The sequence below is a fragment of the Oreochromis niloticus genome, linkage group LG2 (genome assembly GCF_001858045.2).
Source record: "Oreochromis niloticus isolate F11D_XX linkage group LG2, O_niloticus_UMD_NMBU, whole genome shotgun sequence".
Taxonomy (NCBI): domain Eukaryota; kingdom Metazoa; phylum Chordata; class Actinopteri; order Cichliformes; family Cichlidae; genus Oreochromis; species Oreochromis niloticus.
This window is the reverse complement of record NC_031966.2, coordinates 2,404,311-2,425,513: the sequence shown is the minus strand read 5'-3', so window position 1 is coordinate 2,425,513 and position 21,203 is coordinate 2,404,311. Positions and strand designations below refer to the sequence as shown.

The 21,203-nt window shown below is 41.6% G+C and overlaps 1 protein-coding gene across 5 annotated transcripts in view; it reads right to left on the bottom strand.

Moving 5' to 3' along the window:
- The window catches only part of LOC100710800 (storkhead-box protein 2), a 49,137-nt gene that overhangs the window by 11,982 nt on the left and 15,952 nt on the right, over positions 1-21,203 (bottom strand). For 3 of the 5 annotated variants that reach the window (XM_005458839.3, XM_025909377.1, XM_025909374.1), the window contains 2 exons: positions 12,905-13,057; positions 706-3,097 (listed from right to left, as the gene is read on the bottom strand). In XM_005458839.3, coding sequence (XP_005458896.1) covers positions 706-3,097; positions 12,905-13,057 — 2,545 coding nt within the window. Of the gene's footprint in view, positions 1-705; positions 3,098-12,904; positions 13,058-18,446; positions 18,601-19,515; positions 19,583-21,203 lie in introns of those variants that run through there. The other 2 variants (XM_005458840.3, XM_005458841.4) reach the window with 2 other exon arrangements.

The following is a 21,203-nucleotide window of genomic DNA, read 5'->3' as shown; positions in this document are numbered from 1 at the left end:
GATGGAGCAGGTTTAAGTTTATTAGATTGATCAGTGTTGCTGAACTATGAAATATTTTGGGTGCAGTGTATTTTTTACATACAGGTATAACAGAATAGCTTTAGTGTTGTTGTTTATTTAAACTTGAGTATGAACTTATACAAAATGCAGCAAGATATTAAAAAACAGTTTTATTGATTAAAAAACACACTATATCGGATTCATATCGGTATCGGCAGATATCCAAATTTATGACATCGGTATCGGACATAAAAAAGTGGTATCGTGCCATCTCTAGTTTTTACATAGGTGTCTCAAGGTCAACTCAGATCAGTTAGAGGGAACTAAAGGGGAATAATCACGTTTAGAATAAAAGAATAAGATTTTCTGTTAGGAACAGTTTGGGGATGTGCCTGGATCATGTGTGTGATCTCTGCATCTGACAGCTTAGGTGGAGCACAGGGTTCATGAAGAAGGTTGTTACAAACTATCCATCCATTTTCCTCCAATTTGGGAAGTCAGGAACGTGGTAATTTGAGATTAAATTTCACTGATACTGTCTACACTTGATAAATGTAAAATGTCTCATTTAGATACTAAATTATGAAATATATAGATTGACAAACAAAGGCTTAATCTGGGGTGTTATTATTCTGAACTGCATCCACCCCCCATGTACAGTGTTGGTGTTTATGGCTGTAGTGTGTACAGTATAAATATTCTCACCGTGGGGAATTGAATCCACTGTCAACAGTGACCGAGCTGGAGTCCATACTGTCCAGTCGAGCAGAATGAGCTGACTGCTGGTTCTGACTGGGCTCTGGAAGGTTCTCTTTAACACCTGGGAAGGCAAGCGTTCTTTCAAACCTCCTCTGCAGATCCCTCTCTTTCTCTCTTTCCAGCAGCCATTGCATGGTCCCTGCTCCACCTCCTCCCATGACAGCAATGCTTCCTCCAGGCTTCTCGTCCTCTCCTTGACTTTTCGCGCCTCCGTCTTCAAGTTCATCATCATCTGAAACATTGTAGTAGTCAAAGTTTGCATCTGCAGCACTGGATGTGGGTTCAGTCCCTTGTGATGGAGCAGATGATGTTGCCAACAAAGGCTTAGGAGCATCGAAGGCTTCTTGGGAATCAAGAGCATCGCAGGATGATGACAGATTCGAGGAGGCAAGGGCTGTGGGTTTTCTCAGAGAGCTGTAACCTGGCAAAGGTAGGCTAGGCGGAGGTTTGAAGAGCGTATCTTTACTAAAGATCTCCTTTCGCTTCTCCTGACTAGAAGAGGTGCTGTGGGCAGGTCGTCCATTAGAAAGAGGGAGGTCAGGGATAGAGAGGGGTATTGGTGGCAAGCTGCTGCCCTTAGGTCCCACCTTTGTTAAGTCCTCCCTATTTTCTGGTGGATGGGATGTCTGTCTATCAGTCTGCCTGTCAATACTACCTGGTTTTAATCCATCATGGCTGTTTTTGCCCAGAGTTCCCAGAGGAGCTGTTGATGTGAGAATAGCCTCAGAGGATCCAGGGCATTGGAAGTAATCATCAGGAGAGGCAGAGTTAGGCAGTGGTTTTGGTGAATATGCTGGAAGGCTATCCCTGCTCTTACTCTTCTCCAAGTTCCTGCTCCCATCCAGTCTCAGGGAATCCCCAGGCACCTTAGTTGAAGTGGGTGTGGCACGAGAGTAGTGAGAAGAGTTCTGATTAGCTCGCAGGGTGCCATCATCAGTATAGTAACGGCTCCGGTCATCATAATAATCAGGTGGTCCAATCAGTCCAGCTCCAAGCGGACCTTTAGAGTTGTCCATTGATCGGGAACGTTCCTTGGCCTTGTCACTGCGTTCATTTCTGGATTTCCTCTCCTGGGTGTGGGAGTGTGAGCGGTGGACCTTAGAATGGTGGGCTGATTTCCCGTGACTTGGCTCAGGGAAAGGCATTTCTGTGCGTCGCTTGGCAAGTTCTCCGGACACATCCCACTCTGGAGTAACGGGCAGGTGTGAGGAGTCAAGAATGTTAGGGTTGCTGTGTGCCAGGTGAAGTCGGGCCCTTTGCCGCTCCATGGCCACTGCCTGTTCCCTTGGTGACCGAGCCAGTGAGCATGAGTAACCTCTATAGTCCCTTTCGGCCAACTCTAAATGGGAACTGTCACTTGGCTCACAGCGAGTAGTCCTTGTCTTACTATGCGAGCGGCCAAGTTTGGTCTGAGACTGCTTTCTGTGTCTACCCCCACTTCTTCTACTTCTGGAGCTGTGATTGGCCGATGACGCTTTGCTCCTCTGAGCACGCTCTTCTTCGAGACGCTTCATGACTGCTGTGTGTCGAGCAAGATTCTCCACTGTGAGGTCAGGATTGATTCTACGGATGATCTCCATCTCTACGTGGCGTGGCAGCTGGCTGGGTACGTCCTCATCCCGTAGTGGCCATTCCTCAGGGGGGAACTGTGCAGAGAAGGTTGCAAGCTGCTTGGCCTTATCTTTCTTAAAACTTAAGCGAAACAACTTCAAACCAAACTTTCGACTTCCCGTAGCACTAGCTCCGGCTTGTTTCTCTATGTCTGCAGTTCCTGCTACCCCTCCTCCTGCTGCGCCCCCACCTCGGTGCTTGTTTAGTGTATCCGTTTTGAATGGGAACCCGAGTGAACTGCGGCTCTTTTCAGTGTTCCCTCCCGCTTGCTGAGGGGGTGTTTGTGGGGAGTGAGGTACTGAGTACGCCTCCCGGTGGTCTTTGGGGGATCGCCGCTGCAGGGTGGTGTGGTGGCTAGGGGGGTCGTCTCCACGATAACTATTGTTGTAAAAAGAATCCCCACCTCCCCCGCTGTGATTCTGGTTGGACTTTGGGTGCGTTCGTTCTCGCACACCCCCGGAGGTGGAAGGGGTTATGGTGCCAGAGAGAGGGGAGGTGCACTGCGTCTGCTGATGCTGCTGCTGCTGCTGGTTCTGATGTTGGTGTCGGTCAGCAGAACGCTCTTCCAAGTGATACCACTTGGAGCTAGTTCGGATTAGGCTTGGAGTAATGAAATAGGTTTGAGGAGTTACGATAAAATATCCATCAGGTGTTGGGTAGATCTTCCGCTCACGGACCAGCATGTTCAGAGTGTGGCGCAAAACCTCCTCCGTTGGTGTAGGTACACCTGACCAAAGACAGAGACATGAAGCAGTAAGTCCACTGGCTCTTTACAAAGACCTCATTTAAACCCCGCCCTCTAACACGATTAACTAAAAAACAAACATACAATCCAGGATTTTTATTAATTGTATTATGTTTACAAGCAAAAATTCCCTTGCCACAGAAATGTTATTTTTTGGCCTTCGGCCCACACGTGTACACTAAAAGCTTTAAAAATTAGTTCCAGAGTGAAGATTTGAAATAACTTCAGTGTCAATGCGGACAGAAAAGGTTTCATTTTGCAATATCAATATCAAATGTATGTACCGTTATCCCCTTTTTCAACATCAGCCAACATTTCTGACTAAGGTTATAATACCTGCTGCTACCTGTTGCTTTTGCATCGTCTTTACAGTCTGACACTGTTTTTTGTCTTTTTATGTGTTCGGGGATATTTCTCAAAACAGTGTTTTTTAAATGCCAGTTTAAATGGCTGTAGCATAAGTATAACCCAGAGCAGGTTAGTGGTATTTTACACTTTTAGTGTTTCCAGTCACAGCAAACAGTAGTGTCCAAAAGTCTTAAGCCACCCCTCATGTCTTTACTTAGCACAAAAGGTTGCAAAGCCTGTTTATTTCAAATTAAATTGTGCCACATTTGTGAGGAAAGGCATTTGTGTGTTGAGTTTGTGGCTTGTGCCCATGAAAATCTTCTGGTACCTCAGGTGCTCGTTCACTACAGTATGTGTCTCTGAAAGTGCTGTAACTAAGTTTAAGGATAACATTTCTTCACTGTTATGCTCTTCAGTGCCATGCGCCAAACATCCTCACTGGGTACGGCTTTGGGTACTGTGGCTCCTTTAAAAAAGAAAGTGTTAAATCAAAAGCACTCGACTTCCTGGTATGACTCTTAAAAGTGCACCTTAAAGCAGATAACCTGTACCCTGGAGAGGAAATGGCATCTCACTAATTTAGAACTTCATTTAGCCCGGAAAAAAGTTTACTGTAAATTGTAAAGCTAGGACATCTTACTATTCATCACCGATTAAAGAAAATAATAACAACGGCAGGTTTCTTTTCAGTGATGGAGCCAGTCTGACAAAGAGGAAGAACTCTGTTGTGCCAAGCACTCCTTTAACCTTAAATAGCAATGACTTCATGAATTTCTTTACAAATTGTAACCATTTGAGAAAAACATTATACAGCCATCTCACACACGTATCATTATGTAGAGCTACATCCAATACTACTGATATTTCTATAGACTCTATAGTTAATTTCAGTAATCACTTCCTCCAAATCATCAACATGCCTGTTAGACCCGAAGTCTCAGAAGCCTGCTCAAAGAAGACCTATTATTAATAAATGCTTCAATCTTAAATATAATCAAACTATCACTACTGAGCTACGTAACACATGCCTTTAAGGTGGGAATAATTAAACAGCTTGATCCAGCTGTCTTAACTAATTATACGCCAAGCTACAAAGTTCCTTTTAACCCAAATATTCTTGAAAGAGTAGTTGTCAAACAGCTAACTGATCTTCTGTAGAGGAACTGTTTATTTTAAGGGTTTAAGTCGGGTTTCAGAGCTCATCACAGCACAGAATCAGCAGCGAAGATTACAAATCATGTTCTTATGGCCTCTGACAGTGGAGCCAAAGTCACTGCTTTTCTCTAAAACCATGGGTGGTTTTAGAGAAAAGCAGTGAAGTAGCTGTCCCTGTCAGCCCTTAGGAACCGAATGCAGTCTTCTACAGATCTGCATTCAAGGTTTGGAGGATGATATGCTAACGGCTCTCTATCCAGACAATCTGGAGAAAACTGCACAGCCAATCTGGTGTCACAGGGCTGCTCTGAGTAAACACCATGAGTATTAAACTCCATGAGTGTTTGCCCATTGTTAATCATCAACATCATCATCAGTTTAAGTTTATGGACTGGCAAACAGCACAGGAAAATCGGTTTACTGTTTTTGGGTTACAAAAATATACTCTAGAGTGAAAAGTGATTCTATGTCAATCCTCATGGGATTTTCTCTGCAGTTTTTTTAATTGATTTTTCTTCTTTGTTCTACTTTGTTGCTTACTGTTACTTTTTCTTTCCATAACTCACCCCTCAATCTCCATGTTTCTCTTTTCTTTTTTAGCATCTCCTTCACTCACTCCCTCTACCAGTCTGGAGTTATTACTGTCAGTTACATCATAGCAGCTTTTCACTGCATCCAGACTGATGCAATACAAGATAGACCGCATGCACAGAAACACTGAGTGTTTGTTCAGCCACCTCAATCGTGCTAAGACGACGACCAGGTAGCGAGAGTAATAAGACACATACTGAATCGCTTGAGAAATCTCTTTGTTGAATTAGGAGGGGTTTAGTATGTTATGGTTCAAAGAATAATGTTTCATAATGCATGGTACACAATATGATGAACATTGCTGAAGCAGTGTGGGATCGTCTTGACAGAGAGAACAAAAGGCAGCCAACATTCAAAGAAGAACTTCAATAAGCCCAGAAAACTATTCCTGAAGACTACTTAAAGAAATTACAAGAAAGCTCACCTAACAGAGTTCAGCTGAGGTTGAAGAATAAAGGTGGTCATACCAAATATCAATTTTCAAGCTAATTAGAATTGTACAAACTTTTACTGCCTTATACACTACCGGTCAAAAGTTTTAGAAAACCCCAATTTTTCTAGTTTTTATTGAAAATTATGCAGTTTAATGTCTCATTGCCTTTTGAAATGAAAGCATAGAACAAATAAGCAATTAGAGTGAAAAAAATAAATTGTGGAATCAATTTATAGACTAAACTTCTGACTGATCAGAGTAGCCTCCTTTGGCAGATATAACAGCTGAACACAGCCGAGGCTTTCCTTCTACAATAGGAATCAAATATTCTCCCATATCTGTAGTAGAAGTTCCCATAAATGTGAACCTTGTAGGCTGCTTTGCTTTCACTCTTCTGTCCAGTTCATCCCAAACCAGCTGGATGGGGTTTAAGTCTGCAGACTGTGCTGGACACTCCATGTTTTCAAGCTCACCATCTTGTTCTTTTTTCCTGAGGTAGTTCTGGCACAGCTTGGACTGTTTGGGCTCCTTATCCTGCTGTAGGATGAACCCCTGCCCAACTAGGTCCATACCAGAGGGTGCTGCATGGTGCTGCAGAATGCTGTGGTAGCTGTTTTGGTTCGGGGAGCCTTTGATGGTGAAGGAAACTGTGCTCACTGACACCGTGACTTTCTTTGTCTCTTTGTAGGACAGACCTACATTTATAAGTGTTATGATGGTCTGTCCCCCTTTCATTGTTAATTGCCTGTTTCACACCATTTCTGTGCAAACACTGTACTTTCTGCAGTACAATACTGTTCAACTGATGCTCACGAGGTTATGGTACCACAGTGTGCTCCAACACTGCTTTTCTGGTAAGTAATCCAGAAAAGTTGAAACACCTGTAAGAATTAGTAGCACCAGCTTTCAAGGCTTGATCAGCCTCCATTGCTGCAGAACAGATTTTCCAGGTTTGTCGAACTCCAGGCCTCGAGGGCCGGTGTCCTGCAGGTTTTAGATCTCACCGTGGGTCAGTACACCTGAATCAGATGATTAGTTCATTACCAGGCCTCTGGAGAACTTCAAGACATGTTGAGGAGGTTTAGCCATTTGAATCAGCTGTGTTGAATCAAGGACACATCTAAAACCTGCAGGACACCGGCCCTCGAGGCCTGGAGTTGGACACCTGTGTGTTAACCTGTGTTGTGTTCCCTGAAAAAGGCCTTTTGTATAATTCTGAAATGTATATTATTTGTCAGTTTTGGGTAACCTCACCTTTGTTTTAAAACTCTGACAGTTCCTTTTGTACCACTTCAAGCTGTTCATTGGACTTGAATGACTTTACCTGCAATAAATAACTGGAAAAACTGGGCTGTTCTGAAACTTTTGACCAGTAGCGTATATTGTATTTCCATTAATGTGTGCACATTCAGTCATTTGAGAGTGTCTCAGAACAGAGTTGCTACTCTTGAACATCAAAAGGGGCGAGTTGAGATGGTTCTGACATCTGATAAGATCCTCCTGGGCGGTTCCAGGGATGTCCTACAGGGAGGAGGCCCTGTGGCAGACCCAGGACATGGTGCAGAGATTATATCTCTCAGTTGACCTGGGGACGTGGTAGTCTTCTCCTAAATAATCTGGACAAGGTGGCTAGGGAGAGAGAAGTCTGGACCTCTCTGCTGCCCCAGTCACCCAGCCCGGATAAGTGGGAAGAAATACCTGGGTGACGTGTTTCAACGAATCTTTCAATGAATGAGAATGAGATCTATTCAACTCATTTCAATTCAGTTTAATTTATGTACAGAAAAATCATCAAATAACAGTCGCCTCAAGGTGCTTTATATTATAAGGTAAAGACCCGACCATAACCATAATCCAGATGTGTAACTGACTGATTAGAATCAGTGTGGCACATGATCATTCATTCAGCTTCATTCAATCATTCTGGCTGGTTCAGAGGTGAGCAAATGCTAACTGCACTCAATGACAACTTCCTGTTGTGTCCACAATTTTGACACTAGGATTTCTCTCTCTCTCTCTCGCACACACACACACACACACACACACACACACACACACACACACACACACTATTAGTGTGTAGAGCATGGCAGTTAGAGTTGACAGTCATGGCTTTATTTGTTATGACTTTATTTGCAACTGAATTGTGTGGGTTTGAGATGATTTGAGAAGCATGCAGTGGCACACCTCTCCTTCCTAATGGTCACTTTTTTATGTTTTTTATGCCTTTTCGTTGTGTCTTCCTACAACGCACCGATCACTTTAATTTATCAGGAACAAGTAGACATCGGCCTCAGTCTGAACTCGGACTCTACTTCAGACTGGGCTGACAGTGTCCAACCTGAGATTGTGAGACCCCCGGGCACTCTATAGGTTATTGTCAGGAACAGCAATCACCTCCATCAGCAAACAGCAGAGAGAGCACCCAGAGGGCGTCCATATTGTTGCTGTGGACTTTAAATAAGGCATGTTTGAAATCTGTACATGTGTACAGCCACATCAAGCAGGCCTACATAGCGACACCCCTCCCTGCCTGGGACAATCTGACCAACTCTCTCTGCTCCTCATCCCTGCCTACATTCCCCTCAGGAAACTCCAAGCACCTGGGTCATTAAAACATGGCAAGATGATGCTCTCCTTCAACTACAGGACTGTTTTGATCTGACAGACTGGTCCATCTTTGAACAGCAGGATCTGGAGACCTTTACTCAGTCTGTCCTTTCTATACAGTGTTGTGTAGAAAATGTGACAGTGACAGTGTTTCCTAACCGAAAACCTTGGATGATGAGCGAAGTCCAGGCTCAGATCACAACTTGTAACTCGGCCTTCAGGCTGAGGGACAGGTCTCTGTACAGCACTGCAAGAGCCAACCAGAGGAGGGGCATCAAACAGGCCAAGGTGGGAGGCAGGAGGAGGATAGAGGGCCTCCTCTTCGACAATAACCCCCTCCAGGTGTGGAGAGGCATCCAAACCCTCATCAACTCCAAAGGCCAGAGCCCCCTGACCCCCAACAGCAGCTTCAAATTTGCAGTGGAGCTCAACACCTTCTTTGCTTGGTTTGAGACCACCCCTCCCCAGCACCCTCTGCCCCCAGTTCCCCATCACCAACCATCTCCCTCCAGGAACATGAGGTCAGGAGGAGACAGAGCAATGAACCCTGGGATATTTGCCAATCCCGACAGCATCCCAGGGATGGTGGTTAAAGCCTGCGTGGACTAACTGGCAGGGATCCCCACCAGGCTGTTTATCTCTCCCTGACTCACGCCATGGTCCCCACCTGTCTGAAGGCCTCCACCATCATTCCCATCCCCCAAAACACTGACAGAGACACTGTCAATGACTACATACACACATAGTCCTCACGCCTGTAGTCATTTGAGCAGATAGTGTCTCAGCACACCACCTGCTCCTGGATCAAAGACTTCTTCACAAACTGGCCTCAATCAGTCTGACTTGGCCCCCACCTCTGCCCCGCATCCCCACAGGGATCTCAGCCCCCTAGTTTGGTCTCCTACTGCCAGGGTGTTTTGGTACACAGGGGCCACAACTGAGAACAGGAAGGCTGTGCAGAGGATAATTAACACTGCCCAAAAAATCATTGGCTGCCCTCTGCCTTCTTGGAGGCCATTGCTAGATCCTCCTGGCTCAGGAAAACCAGGGCCATCACAGGTGACCCCTTGCACGCCGCCCACCACCTGTTTGAGCAGCTGCCCTCTGGTCAGCGCCTCAGGTTAGTCACGTCCCACACCATACTCACTAACATCTATTCTATTCTAGCTATTACCAAACTTACAGATAGAATAGCAAACTCCCTTTAATTGACTCATTCTTATATAGCGCTTTTCTACTCTCCTGGAGTACTCAAAGCGCTGTATACAACATGCATGCATAATGTTTAAATCTGAAAGAGGACTGCAGCTATGACAAACCTGGCAACCCCAGCAACCTTTTAGTTCAATAATTAGCAACTTTTCCAGCCTCTATAGCGTTTAAACATTTATTTTTAATAGTTATCAGTCTGGTTTTCAAATTTTTTCTAGAACTGCCGACCAAAGCAAAACAAATGTCACGACACATCAACAATCTGTGCCCCATCTGCAAGGACCCTGTGTCCATCAGTGGGGCCTGGTCCAAAATTTTGGAAACCACTGCTTTAAACTAATCAAGAATAGCCAAGGAGACATCTTGTTGATACATTTGATCAACAGCAATGATTAAAACTGGCTTGAGATGATGAGAAAGGTTAGCCCATATCTGGAAATACTTTTGTTACAACAGTTGAAATGAGTAATAATAATAATGATAATAATTAAACCACAATAAAAAACTATTTGAACCAGAAAGCTGACATGGTCAGGACATTGATCGGTCATATTACCTCTATTGGGCTGTGCTATAAAGGGCTTATTCTGCTGTTAAACTTTTTCCTTACCCCCCCAATTTTCACAATCCAGATTATCTTGTATCTATCCTGAAATCATTCCATACTGTGATGAATCTAACATTGCTGAAGCCTCACTGATATGTACTGGTCTTGTCCCAGTCTCAGTCAGTTCTGGACAGAGGTTTTTCACACCCTGTTTAAGATTCTCAATGTGAGCCTACCACCTAATCCCTTAATGGCTGTCTTTGGTGTGGATGAAGTGTCTCTGCTGGACCTTAAGACAGGCGCTATTGTTCTGTTCCTTGTTTGCCAGGAGGGCAGTTCTAATGGAAGCTGCCCCTCCCCCTCAGAAAACAGTGGTCATATGACCTCACGTCTTGTTTAAAACTGCAAAAAATAAGACTTTCACTTCAACACTCTACCAGGAAATTTCAAAACATACCAGGTCCTTTCTTTAATGCATTTCAAAATGTATCCGAATTTTTCAGCTGCATTCACTTTTGCCTGTGTGCAACTCCCTCATGTCAGGTATGGAGATACAGTGTGCAGATTTAGTGTGCAGTCACAACACATTAAATGTTGCCAATTCAAACAGGTTATTAGGACTGTGAAAATGTGGTAATAACAAAGTCTGATGTCTTGATGCATGCTCAATCATCCAGATACAGAAGCCCAAAAAGTTGATTCTGTGCATCTGGATGTAGCGTCTTCAGTGGGAGAAACGTTTCGTCACTCATCCAAGTGACATTTCTTTAGTGTCTCTGGTGACTGAAAACGCTACGTCCAGATGAACAGAATCAACTTTCTGGAATAAAGCCTGATGGATTTATTGACTTGTTTATGCTCTGCCCACCTCTGCTGGTCTTGTATTTCTGGTATTCAACAGGAAAATTGCAAAGATTCACAGTATACACACTCGTAACATGGTTGAGATGTTTTTTTCCATTTCTTCTGTACTTTTAACGTTTTAATTTATCCAGTGTTATAAATGCTGATGCTGAGATTTCCCCAAATGTCTAATATCAACCAATTATACTGGCCAGCTGAAAAAATTGCTGGGGCTCATAAAAACATGTCACTATAGGAATATATATATTAAATATATTATCTAATTTGATCTAAAGTGTTTCAAACAAATTGCCTATAATAATAATGTTAAAGAGACTATGAATAACTAATAAATAATAACGCAACAGCAATTTTTTCTACATCTCCCTGTAATTGTTGCATGTGCAACACAGCAGAAGCCCATTATGAGGATGTGTGGACCTCAGGCCTCATGTACCATGTGCAAATGGGTTGCAAACACTGTTTCTCAGCTAGTATGTATTTAACAAAACAAACCTGACTCACAGGGAATTTGCTGGCTGATGCGATCATTAGACCAGACATGGGAATGTGTGCACATTTCCCACAAATTCTCAAGTTAATAAGTCAATAAATCTCTTGTATGGTAACTTTGTGCATTTTTGAATTATAAAAGTTTACCATATTACAAGCCAAAGGTAACATAAAGAAATACATAAGTAACTAAAATAAACATTTACTTTCGTCCATACCATGATCTGAGGAGACAGTTACATCACAAATAAACACTTTACGCTTTATTTTAAAAGACATAATGCAGATAAATCCAACATTTTTGACTGCTTAAGAAGCTGATTAAAGTAACCCTGCCCATAAACAACACTTTCCGAGCTATACCGGGAGTGTAGAGAGACAGCTGTGTCATACTTTACTACCTCATCGGATCTCACTGTCCACCTCGTTGAGACAATAGACAAATTTGGAGCGTATGATATAGTCAGGTCATTCTGTGTGTGCGCGCAAACTGGTGACAAAAGAACACTGGAAAAAAGTGGAAATAAGTATAACTGGGTTTCAGGTTAACTGTTTTACACCTTAACTGGTTAGATTTGTTTACATGTTCCAGTCAGGAAAAAAAATCTCAGCTCGTGCAAAATGCATATGGAAAATGGAAAATGCATATATTATCTTTTTATTTTGGATGTTTACATTATTTTATTTTGCTCACAGGAGCAGAATTATTTCACAAAAACTACCTGGGTCAAAATTATTAGCCCCCCTGATACCAATAGTCAATTAGTCAAGAGCTTGCAGTCATTTGTAGTAGTGTTCAACAAGTCTCACACACACATCTCCTGAGCAATCCCAGGTCACTTCTGTTTGGTGAACCTCTTGGTCTTCAGTTCAACCAACAGATTTTCAGTGGGTTTCAACTCAGGGCTTTGTGTAGACCAGTAGATAACATTTACTTTGGTTTTCTGAAGGTAGTTCTTCACCGTGAGCAAAGTGTGTTTTGGGTCATTGTCATATTGGAGGTCAAAGTGATATAAAACTTGGGCGGTCCTTATCGTTCAAGTTTGGATCCTCTACCAGAGGCCTGAGAGCTTGAGGGTCTGGTACCTTAGCTGTTCCTAGGACTGCACTCTTCTGGACAGAGATCTCGGATTTTGTTCTTGGGATCTGCTGGAGGAGCCTCAAGCTCCCAGGTCTCTGGTAGAGGACCTGAGCTTGAAGGATAAGCACCGCCCCACAGGGGCGAGTGGGGCTATATCACTGACACATTTACATTTTTAAAAGGTTAACTGATAACAAGTTTGGGGTGGAAAACCTCTTGGAATTGCATTTAGAAAAATGCCAAATATTGCACAGGCAAATCTTTGACACTAGAGATAAAATGATTTATCGTCACCTTTAGAAAGCAAAAGAAATATCAGACACTTCAAAATCTACTGTGAGTGCTTGGATAGATTAAGGAATAAGAAGGTGATAAGAAGGACAGAGTTGCTTGAACCTGTAACTGTGATTGAGTAGACAAGAGTTTACAGACAGTGCTGACTGAGGCTGGTGTTACCTGGAAAACATGTCTGCAGGTGTTCAGTTAAGGCCTCCTGAGTGACAGGCTTATGGGCAGAGTTCATAGCAGAGATAGCCAATAACAAAACCTCTCCCAAAGGGATGAACTGTGATTGGCTGATGGGGGACATACTGATCGGTGACACATCACCTGTGAAAAGACAGAAAACGGTTAAGTGACAAGTTTCCTAAACTGCACAATACAAAACACAGCACATCTCAGAAATATATCAAATAAACAGTCATGTGTCTTGGCCAGCTCTTCAAGCTTTATGAAGTCCTGTTAAAATGTGTCTTTAGGCACTGTGTTACCATCCTGTCACCAAAACAGATCATTTATTCCAATTTTTTTTACTTGAATCTGTGAAGTATTACCAAAGATAACACAGTTTGAAAAGTATTTTTGCACCATCAGGTGAATCCCAACGAGCTATTAGCCAAAAACTTGGCCTCTCTCTGCAAAGTGTGAGGTGTCTCTTTTAAACACTTGAGGAAGCGGGACAGCTGGAGGCCAAAACAAAAAAAATTAAGCAGCAAGCATAAAATCTACCTACAGCAGAAGAGTATCTCAAAGTCATGCCATTAAGAAATAAGAGAAATCCAGCAAAAACCTTTAACAGAAACAGAGAGATTTATCTGCCCCTTCAGTTGATCCATTTGCTGTTGACCAAAAACTTGTCAGAAATGGTTTCAGCGGATCAGCGGCTACCAAGAAGCCATTCTTAAAGAAGGGAAACAAGGAGAAAAGCCTGCGGGGTTCCAAAATATCCGATTGTTAAGTGACGACGTATAAATCCTGTTTCCAAGTCCAAACTACTCTGTGTTTATTAAGGCTGTTGTTTTTTAACATGTTTTAATGCTTTGTATCTTGCTCCATTTAATCTAAACAAGCCACTAAAAAAAGTCAGTGATCACTGTGGGCCTCTTGTTTTTCTCTTTTATTACCACTGTTCATAGGCTGTATGTTTTAAAGCTCTGTTTTTAAAACATTACAATCTAACTATGACATTTGCAGAATACTGAAATGTAAGTAGGACCAGAGTCTAATCTGATTAATGGTCTTTCCATGGATTTGTCAGATCATTCGGACAACGTTTAACAGAAACGAATATAGAAACTAGAACTGGGCAATAAAACGATAACGATATGTGTTGCGAAATAACTTTTTCTCGATAGAAAAATCAAACTATTGCGATAGGCCTCATCTCTCTTGTCCTCTTAGAGAAAAAAACAAAACAGCCAATCAAAATTAAGTAGCGCAGAGCCGAACCAATCACAGCCGCAGCGTCACGTCACGTGACTCGTTACGTACAGCACAAGTGCCAAGGCGCACATGTGTATTGGTTTGGGAAGCAGCCAGCCGGGCTGCCCAGGTAATGGAGGAAATGAGTTCGCCGACTAGAGAAAAATCAACCGAGAGCGTGAGCGAAGGTTACCGAAGAAAAAACAGATGATGGTTCCAATGCCGGAGAGCTTGTCGAACGGAAGGGCCACAGAAGTTCCGTAGTGTGAAGGTATTTCGGCTATTTCAAGTCTGACAAAAAACAGAGTAGCGCGCACTGTAAATTGTGCCGAAAGCAAGTCTGGATATACAATAAAGCGGTGCATGCTCAATCTCTGACTGAAAGCGCTGATTCGTCATTCGGCTTTTGTCAGACTAAAGTAACTGTTAAAACTGTTTGAAAAGCTAAGCTATACAACAAGGAGAGATTGAGAATTTCCTTTTAGTTCTCAGTTTATTTGATATTGACAAAAGTTAGTCAATTTTGTCTGTTCTTCTGTAAAACAAACTAAGATTTATTTTTAGAATTAATATTTTGTTTCTAAGTGGAATTGACAATTTAGTCTGTTTTGTTTGTTCTATTTTGAAACTTAAACGCTTTAGCGGCTGCCTTTTGTGTAGTTTGCAATATTTGCCTTTATTTATCTGAAACTGAAGTCTCATGTTCCTTAAGTACATCTACCCTGTTGAACTTATTATGGGAAATAAATATTTAAATCAAAACAAGCTGCTAATTATTTCAAATATACTTGTTCATCTGGACGTAGCGTTTTGTGGGAGAAACGTTTTGTCACTCATCCAAGTGACTTCTACAAGGGTACTTTCCTGGATGATTGAGAATGCATCAAGATATTTCAAATATAGTTATTTGGCTTATATCGTGATATATATCGTTATCGCCTGAAATGAAAAAAACATATCGTGATATGAAAAAATCTTATATCGCCCAGCTCTAATAGAAACTGTACTTGGATCTAACTACTCAAGGAACCTCTGGATGTGTGTTCCTGCTGAGAGTTTGAGCACTAGTAGTCTTTGTCCACAGCAGAATTCTCACAAAAAAATAATAGGGATTTAAAAAAAAAAAAAAAAGACTACCATAATACAGATTAGAATAACATACAGGGTGTCCTTGTCCAAGGATGACATGCAGACTGGAGCAGCTAGGGATCGATTACATGGCTCTGCCTCCTGAGCTACAACAGTTAGCAGTTAGCTATTCAAGTTGTTTACATAAAAAAAATAATACAGTAGGATAATTGGAAGTGGAGAATTATTTTAGTATTCACTTAGGTAGTGCAAATAAACAAATTCAAATAACTTTTAGGTTATTAAATCACTACAGTACCTGCCTTTAAATCCACAATTTGAGTGACATCAAATGCTTAATTCACGGGGTTTATTGATCAGGTCCAGGTCAGGACATTTTTTCCACACCAAACTCATATCTGTGTCTATATGGACCTTGCTCTGAGCAGTGATGGGCAGTCATGTTGAAAGGGATTTCCCCTAACCGTTTCAACAAAGTTGGGAGCATGAAATTGTCCAAAATGTCTTGGTATGTCAAAGCATTAAGAGTTCTTTCACTAACTAAGAACTAAGGGACTGAGCTCAACCTTTAGAAACAACTCCACATCATAATTCTCCTCCACCAAACGTAACATTTGACACAATGCAGTCAGACAAGTACTGTTCTCCGGGTAACTCCACACTCGAGTGTGATTCATTACTCCATAGAGCATGTGTTCACTGCTCCAGTGGCGACATGCTTTACACCACTGCATCCAATGCTTTGCATTGTGCATGGCGACGTGAGGCTTGGATGGAGCTGCTTGGCCATAGAAAAATATTCCATGGAGTCCTACGCACTGTTTGGAGGTGTGTAGCAATGTAACTTTGCAGAAAGTAGGCGACCTCTGCACACTATGCCCCTCAACATCCACCGACTCCTCTGGGATTTTATGTGGCATACCACTTTGTGACCTGAGTTGCTGTCTGTCCCAACTGCTTTCACTGTGTTATAATACTACTAACTCTTGACTCTGGAATATTCAGTAATGAGGAAATTTCAAGATTGGACATGTTTTTAATAATTAAATCTTGTTGAAACGGGAGATTTACTGACCTGACGCAAGTCCTCATAAAAACCTGGGTGTTGCTCTTCAAGATGCTTTGCCAAGTTTGTTGTGCTACTGTTCAGGGGTTCACAAACACGTCAGTGGGAAGAATTTGGGGTTCAGAATTCTGCCCACTATCACATGCAATGACATTCCAATCTCCACCGAAACAGAAATGTAGAGATTAGAATTGATAAGAATTTAGCTATTCCGATTCCATTATTGATATCACTTACTGATTCAATTCTCTTATCGATTCTCATTGGCTCCACTTTACAAGTTCACACCATCTCCAAGCATATCAAGGACATTACATTTGTGCAAATTAATTGCATGGTGTGTGGTCAAATGTTTGTCCATGTTGGCAGTAGTTACCCCTTTTGTTGTGACCAGTGTTGGGGTCATTACTCTAAAAAAAGTAATGTATTACACATATTACACTTTTCTTAGTAAATACTTGGCAGTATTTTTCTCCTCACAGGAGAGAGTAATTTCTACATTACTCATTACATTACCTTTGTGTTTCTCCATAAAATGACCTGACAAGCATAATCTCATAATTACCATTTAACAAAATAAACCTGAGACAGTCTCACACACCAACACAAATGCCTATCCTAATGAGGACACACATACACTCTTTCTCGTAGATATGAACACAAAGCAAAGAGAAAAAACAGCACAAAGAGACTTCATTGCCACATTGGTCTGCTTTAGAAACATGAACAGGTAGAAAGGGAGACTGCATCCATTTGTTACCCGTTTAGGATCAGGGTCTGGCTGCTGGGCTGGGGTCAGTGCTCACCCTGCTTTAACATCACTCTGGTTTCTTGGCTAGCTTTATGTCAGCATGCTGTCTGCACAGAGGCTTGCAAACAGCTGAAGTGTCTGTTTCTGTCCTGGATACCATTCCCACTTTACCTTTACACTGTTGTCCTTATGTGCAAAAACAAATTAAAGTACTGTCCACATCTCTACAAGAACCACTTCTTCCCATCCCTAACCACCAACCTTTCAATTAGTAGAAGCCTTGATCTACTTCCTGAACAGAGTCCACATGTTTTAAGAAGGTGCACCTCAATCATTTATTTTCAATCTTCTGCTTTTGGCAAATATTCTACCTTAAAAATGTGTCTTTTGTCACTGGAGCAGCTAACATGACGGTAAATGTGTTTCTCTACTGCTTTCATAGGCTGGCTACAACACAAGATAGCACTGTGGAGCGTTGCTTTAACAAATAAAATAAAAATAACAATACACTTAGATCACTACTATGCAGTTCTACTAATTCTACTAGTTCTTTTTATGAGTACTTCTTCAGGTAGTAGTGTTTATGTGCTTGTTTGTTGTTTAACAATTTCCACAATTTCCACAACTCCTATCAGCACTCCTATCACTAATACTGTTTTCTCCCATGACTACTATAGTATTTTCCAGAAGAATGAAAATGACTAGCATAGCAGATAACTAGTTTTAGCCAGATCACAATGTATTAAAAGAAATACATCATTAATTTTGAGTAAAAGCATCAGCCTTCCCTAATTGTTTTCAGAAAATGCATCTGCTGTAGTTTTTGGTCCAGTCTGGGCAATAACAATCACTGGTAAAGATTAGCCATTTTGAAGTAGCTGCTGTTAGCTTACAGCTCTTCTCTCTTCTTGCTACTTCAACTTTCTAATAGCAGACAGGCAGGGAGACAGAGCTAATCAGTAAAATCAGAGGACAAATCATATACAGGAGACATCTTCAGAGAAAAACCAGGATGCTAAAAAGAGATCAACGAGCAGCTGTATGAAGCAATGTAGCTGGGTAAGAAAAGAGATGGTAGTACAGAGCAAATTACTGAACACTGATTGTTTACTGCCACCACAGTCAGAGACACGTACAATCAGCCAGCCTCCTTTGTCCACAGCACTAAACCACACCCCCCCACTTCTAATGCTCTTTATAAACCTCCATTATCCTTCTTGCAGCATGTATGCCTTATTCCTTATCCGTGTAATCTTGTCCCATCTAATTATTCTATAATGGTAAACCATGCTATAATGCTACCTTTCATAAGGTAGCAAGTTGTGAATAGGCCAGTGATAAAAAATAGGGGGAGATAAAAACAAATAGATAAAGTAAAGGGAGATTCATACCTTAGCTGATATTATCCACTTCCTTCTGAAAATTTAAATCCAGTTGGAAAGCTGCGGCCTATGGCTTCTAACGTTAACGCAAATCTCTCCCCTTGCTGCCTCACACAGCAGTTCATCCTCCTTTTACCTCCAAACACACACACACTGCTCCTCCCCCTCTCCTCTCTTATTACACAGGCATCATGCTCCTCTATTCTACTCACACAGGCACAGCCCCGCCCCCACTCTTCACACACAGTGTTCAGTCAAAGGCTACCCACAATCCTCTGCACCACACAAAGACAAGGGGGTGTGACCAATCACACACTGCCTCACTCTGCACCAGTGTTTTTTAGCCCTTCCGTCACTGCATGCATGCTGACATTCCAGTTGTGGGCGGGCTACTGAGAAGGTTGCCATGACAACGTATCCCAAGTTGCTCTTTGTTGCTAATACTTTGCAGCAGACATTTGTTGCTGTAGAAGTGCAGACATAGAAGTCTGCTCTGCTGTGTGTGTGTGTGTGTGTGTGTGTGTGTGTGTGTGTGTCCTACATCAATCCTTAGTGTCCTAACTGGGTCACACCAGAACCCAGCTGCAGTACTGCAGCACTGACACACACGCACACATACAACTATTCACTCAAAGTCAACTCTGAATAAACTACAGAATAGCTGCTTACACATACACCGACGGTTTCAAAGTTGATATAGATAAACATTTCTAAGAATGATCGTCACAGCTGGTAAATTCAAAGTAGCCTTCACTACAAGTATGAAACTAATATGATGATACCAATGCTCTACCATGATTTTGGCTTCCCACAATTACATGAACATATTAAGAAACACTGAAAATGCATGCTCCTCAACAGAATACAACGCAGAGGCAAATTAGGCGCTCCATCACTGCCTGCACGGGGGATGCATGTCAATCCCAGTTCCTGCATGTTGCAATGTGAAGTTCGCTGGACTTGTCTGGACAAGTAACACCGCATTAAGACATACAAGAAAAGTGAAATATCTGGCACAGCAGAAGAGCTTGGAAAATCAGCCATTGTTTGGAAATACTTTGGATTCAGCAGAACTGACCCGAGAAGAAATGATATGCAGAGCGTTGTGGAGCCATGTCTGCACCGCCTGAAACTTACTCCACCACCTGAAAACACAACAGCATATACTGCAGTATAAAATAATGCCAAGAAAATCAATGCAGTTGCTAATACAAAAGCACGCATACAGCACTTCTGTGCATCCATCCGGCTCGCAGAGACACAATGAAATCACCAACCAATCGCATTCCATTGACCATTCCGATGTGTATAAATGTTGATGGCATATTTTGTGGATGGAGCCTAATTGGCGACAGAAAGTAACAGCTGTTGCTACCAGTGTCATCACTTCAAGCTGATGACACCGGCTAGGTTTAAAACTAGGTTTCTTTGGGGTCGTCCGGATACTTAATCATTTACCGGTGCCCATTGATAAACTAAGTTTTAGTAATGGGAAGACGTTTCCTGACCTGCACTCACTGTCGGTTCAGTGGGTCAAAGGTCCGACTGGCCTAGGTTACAGGGGCCCGACATATTTGTGTGCCTTGTTAAAAAGGAAAAAAACCAAACAAAAAAGGAAAAATTTGAAGCTTGCAAATCTTTAGATTCTTACAAACTTTATCCTATGCAGTCATTTTAAGGACATCGAATACTGATATTTGTCAGCTGATTTTTGTGTGCTGCAGCTGCTGAGCCAGACGCATGGACATAAAACAGAGCTGTACAAGACGTAGGCCATTATCAACAAGCTAAACTCCATACTGACAGGAAAATGTAATTGCATGTCTGCGTTAGTATTCCTTATTTTTTACCATAAATCAGCTGCTGCTACCATTTCTATGTAAAAGGTTTATGTATAATGTTTCAGTGATACATCACTTAACTATAGGTTACATTATAGGGGTTAATATCTCATGCTGGACCTGTAATTCTGTATGTCCTATGTCAATTCCATATAAGAATATTATCTAGACTGTTTACATTATTAATCTGGAGTAGAGATGGCACAATACCACTTTTTTATGTCCGATACCGATATCATAAATTTGGATATCTGCCGATACCGATATGAATCCGATATAGTGTGTTTTTTAATCAATAAAACTGTTTTTTAATCAATAAAACTGTTTTTTAATCAATAAAACTGTTTTTTTAATATCTTGCTGCATTTTGTATAAGTTCATACTCAAGTTTAAATAAACAACAACACTAAAGCTATTCTGTTATACCTGTATGTAAAAAATACACTGCACCCAAAATATTTCATAGTTCAGCAACACTGATCAATCTAATAAACTTAAACCTGCTCCATCCTCCCTATTCTGGTATTTTAAAGAGTATTTAGCAGAAATATTAAGCAACCTAACTAATAGGGTTGCAAACTCCCAGCAAAAGAAAATAGGGAACCACCCCCCACCCTCCGCCTCATGATGCTTAATCGATGTAATCAACTTTAATTTGATGCAGTGTGAAAAAAAATGCACAGAAACAAATTATTTTTCAAGAATAATTAAATAGATTCAACATCTTTCTTCAACAGAATTGCAGACTGCACAGATGGTACCGTCCCAAAGGAAAAAGTACTATAGCTTACTAGGGTATATTAGACTTAACAGTTACTATATACAGTAATGGACTTCTATACATTTTACATCAGATTAAAACTTTGGGTGTAAGATTCAGATAATTATTTATTAAAAGCTCGACATTTTAAATGAGAATAAGAAA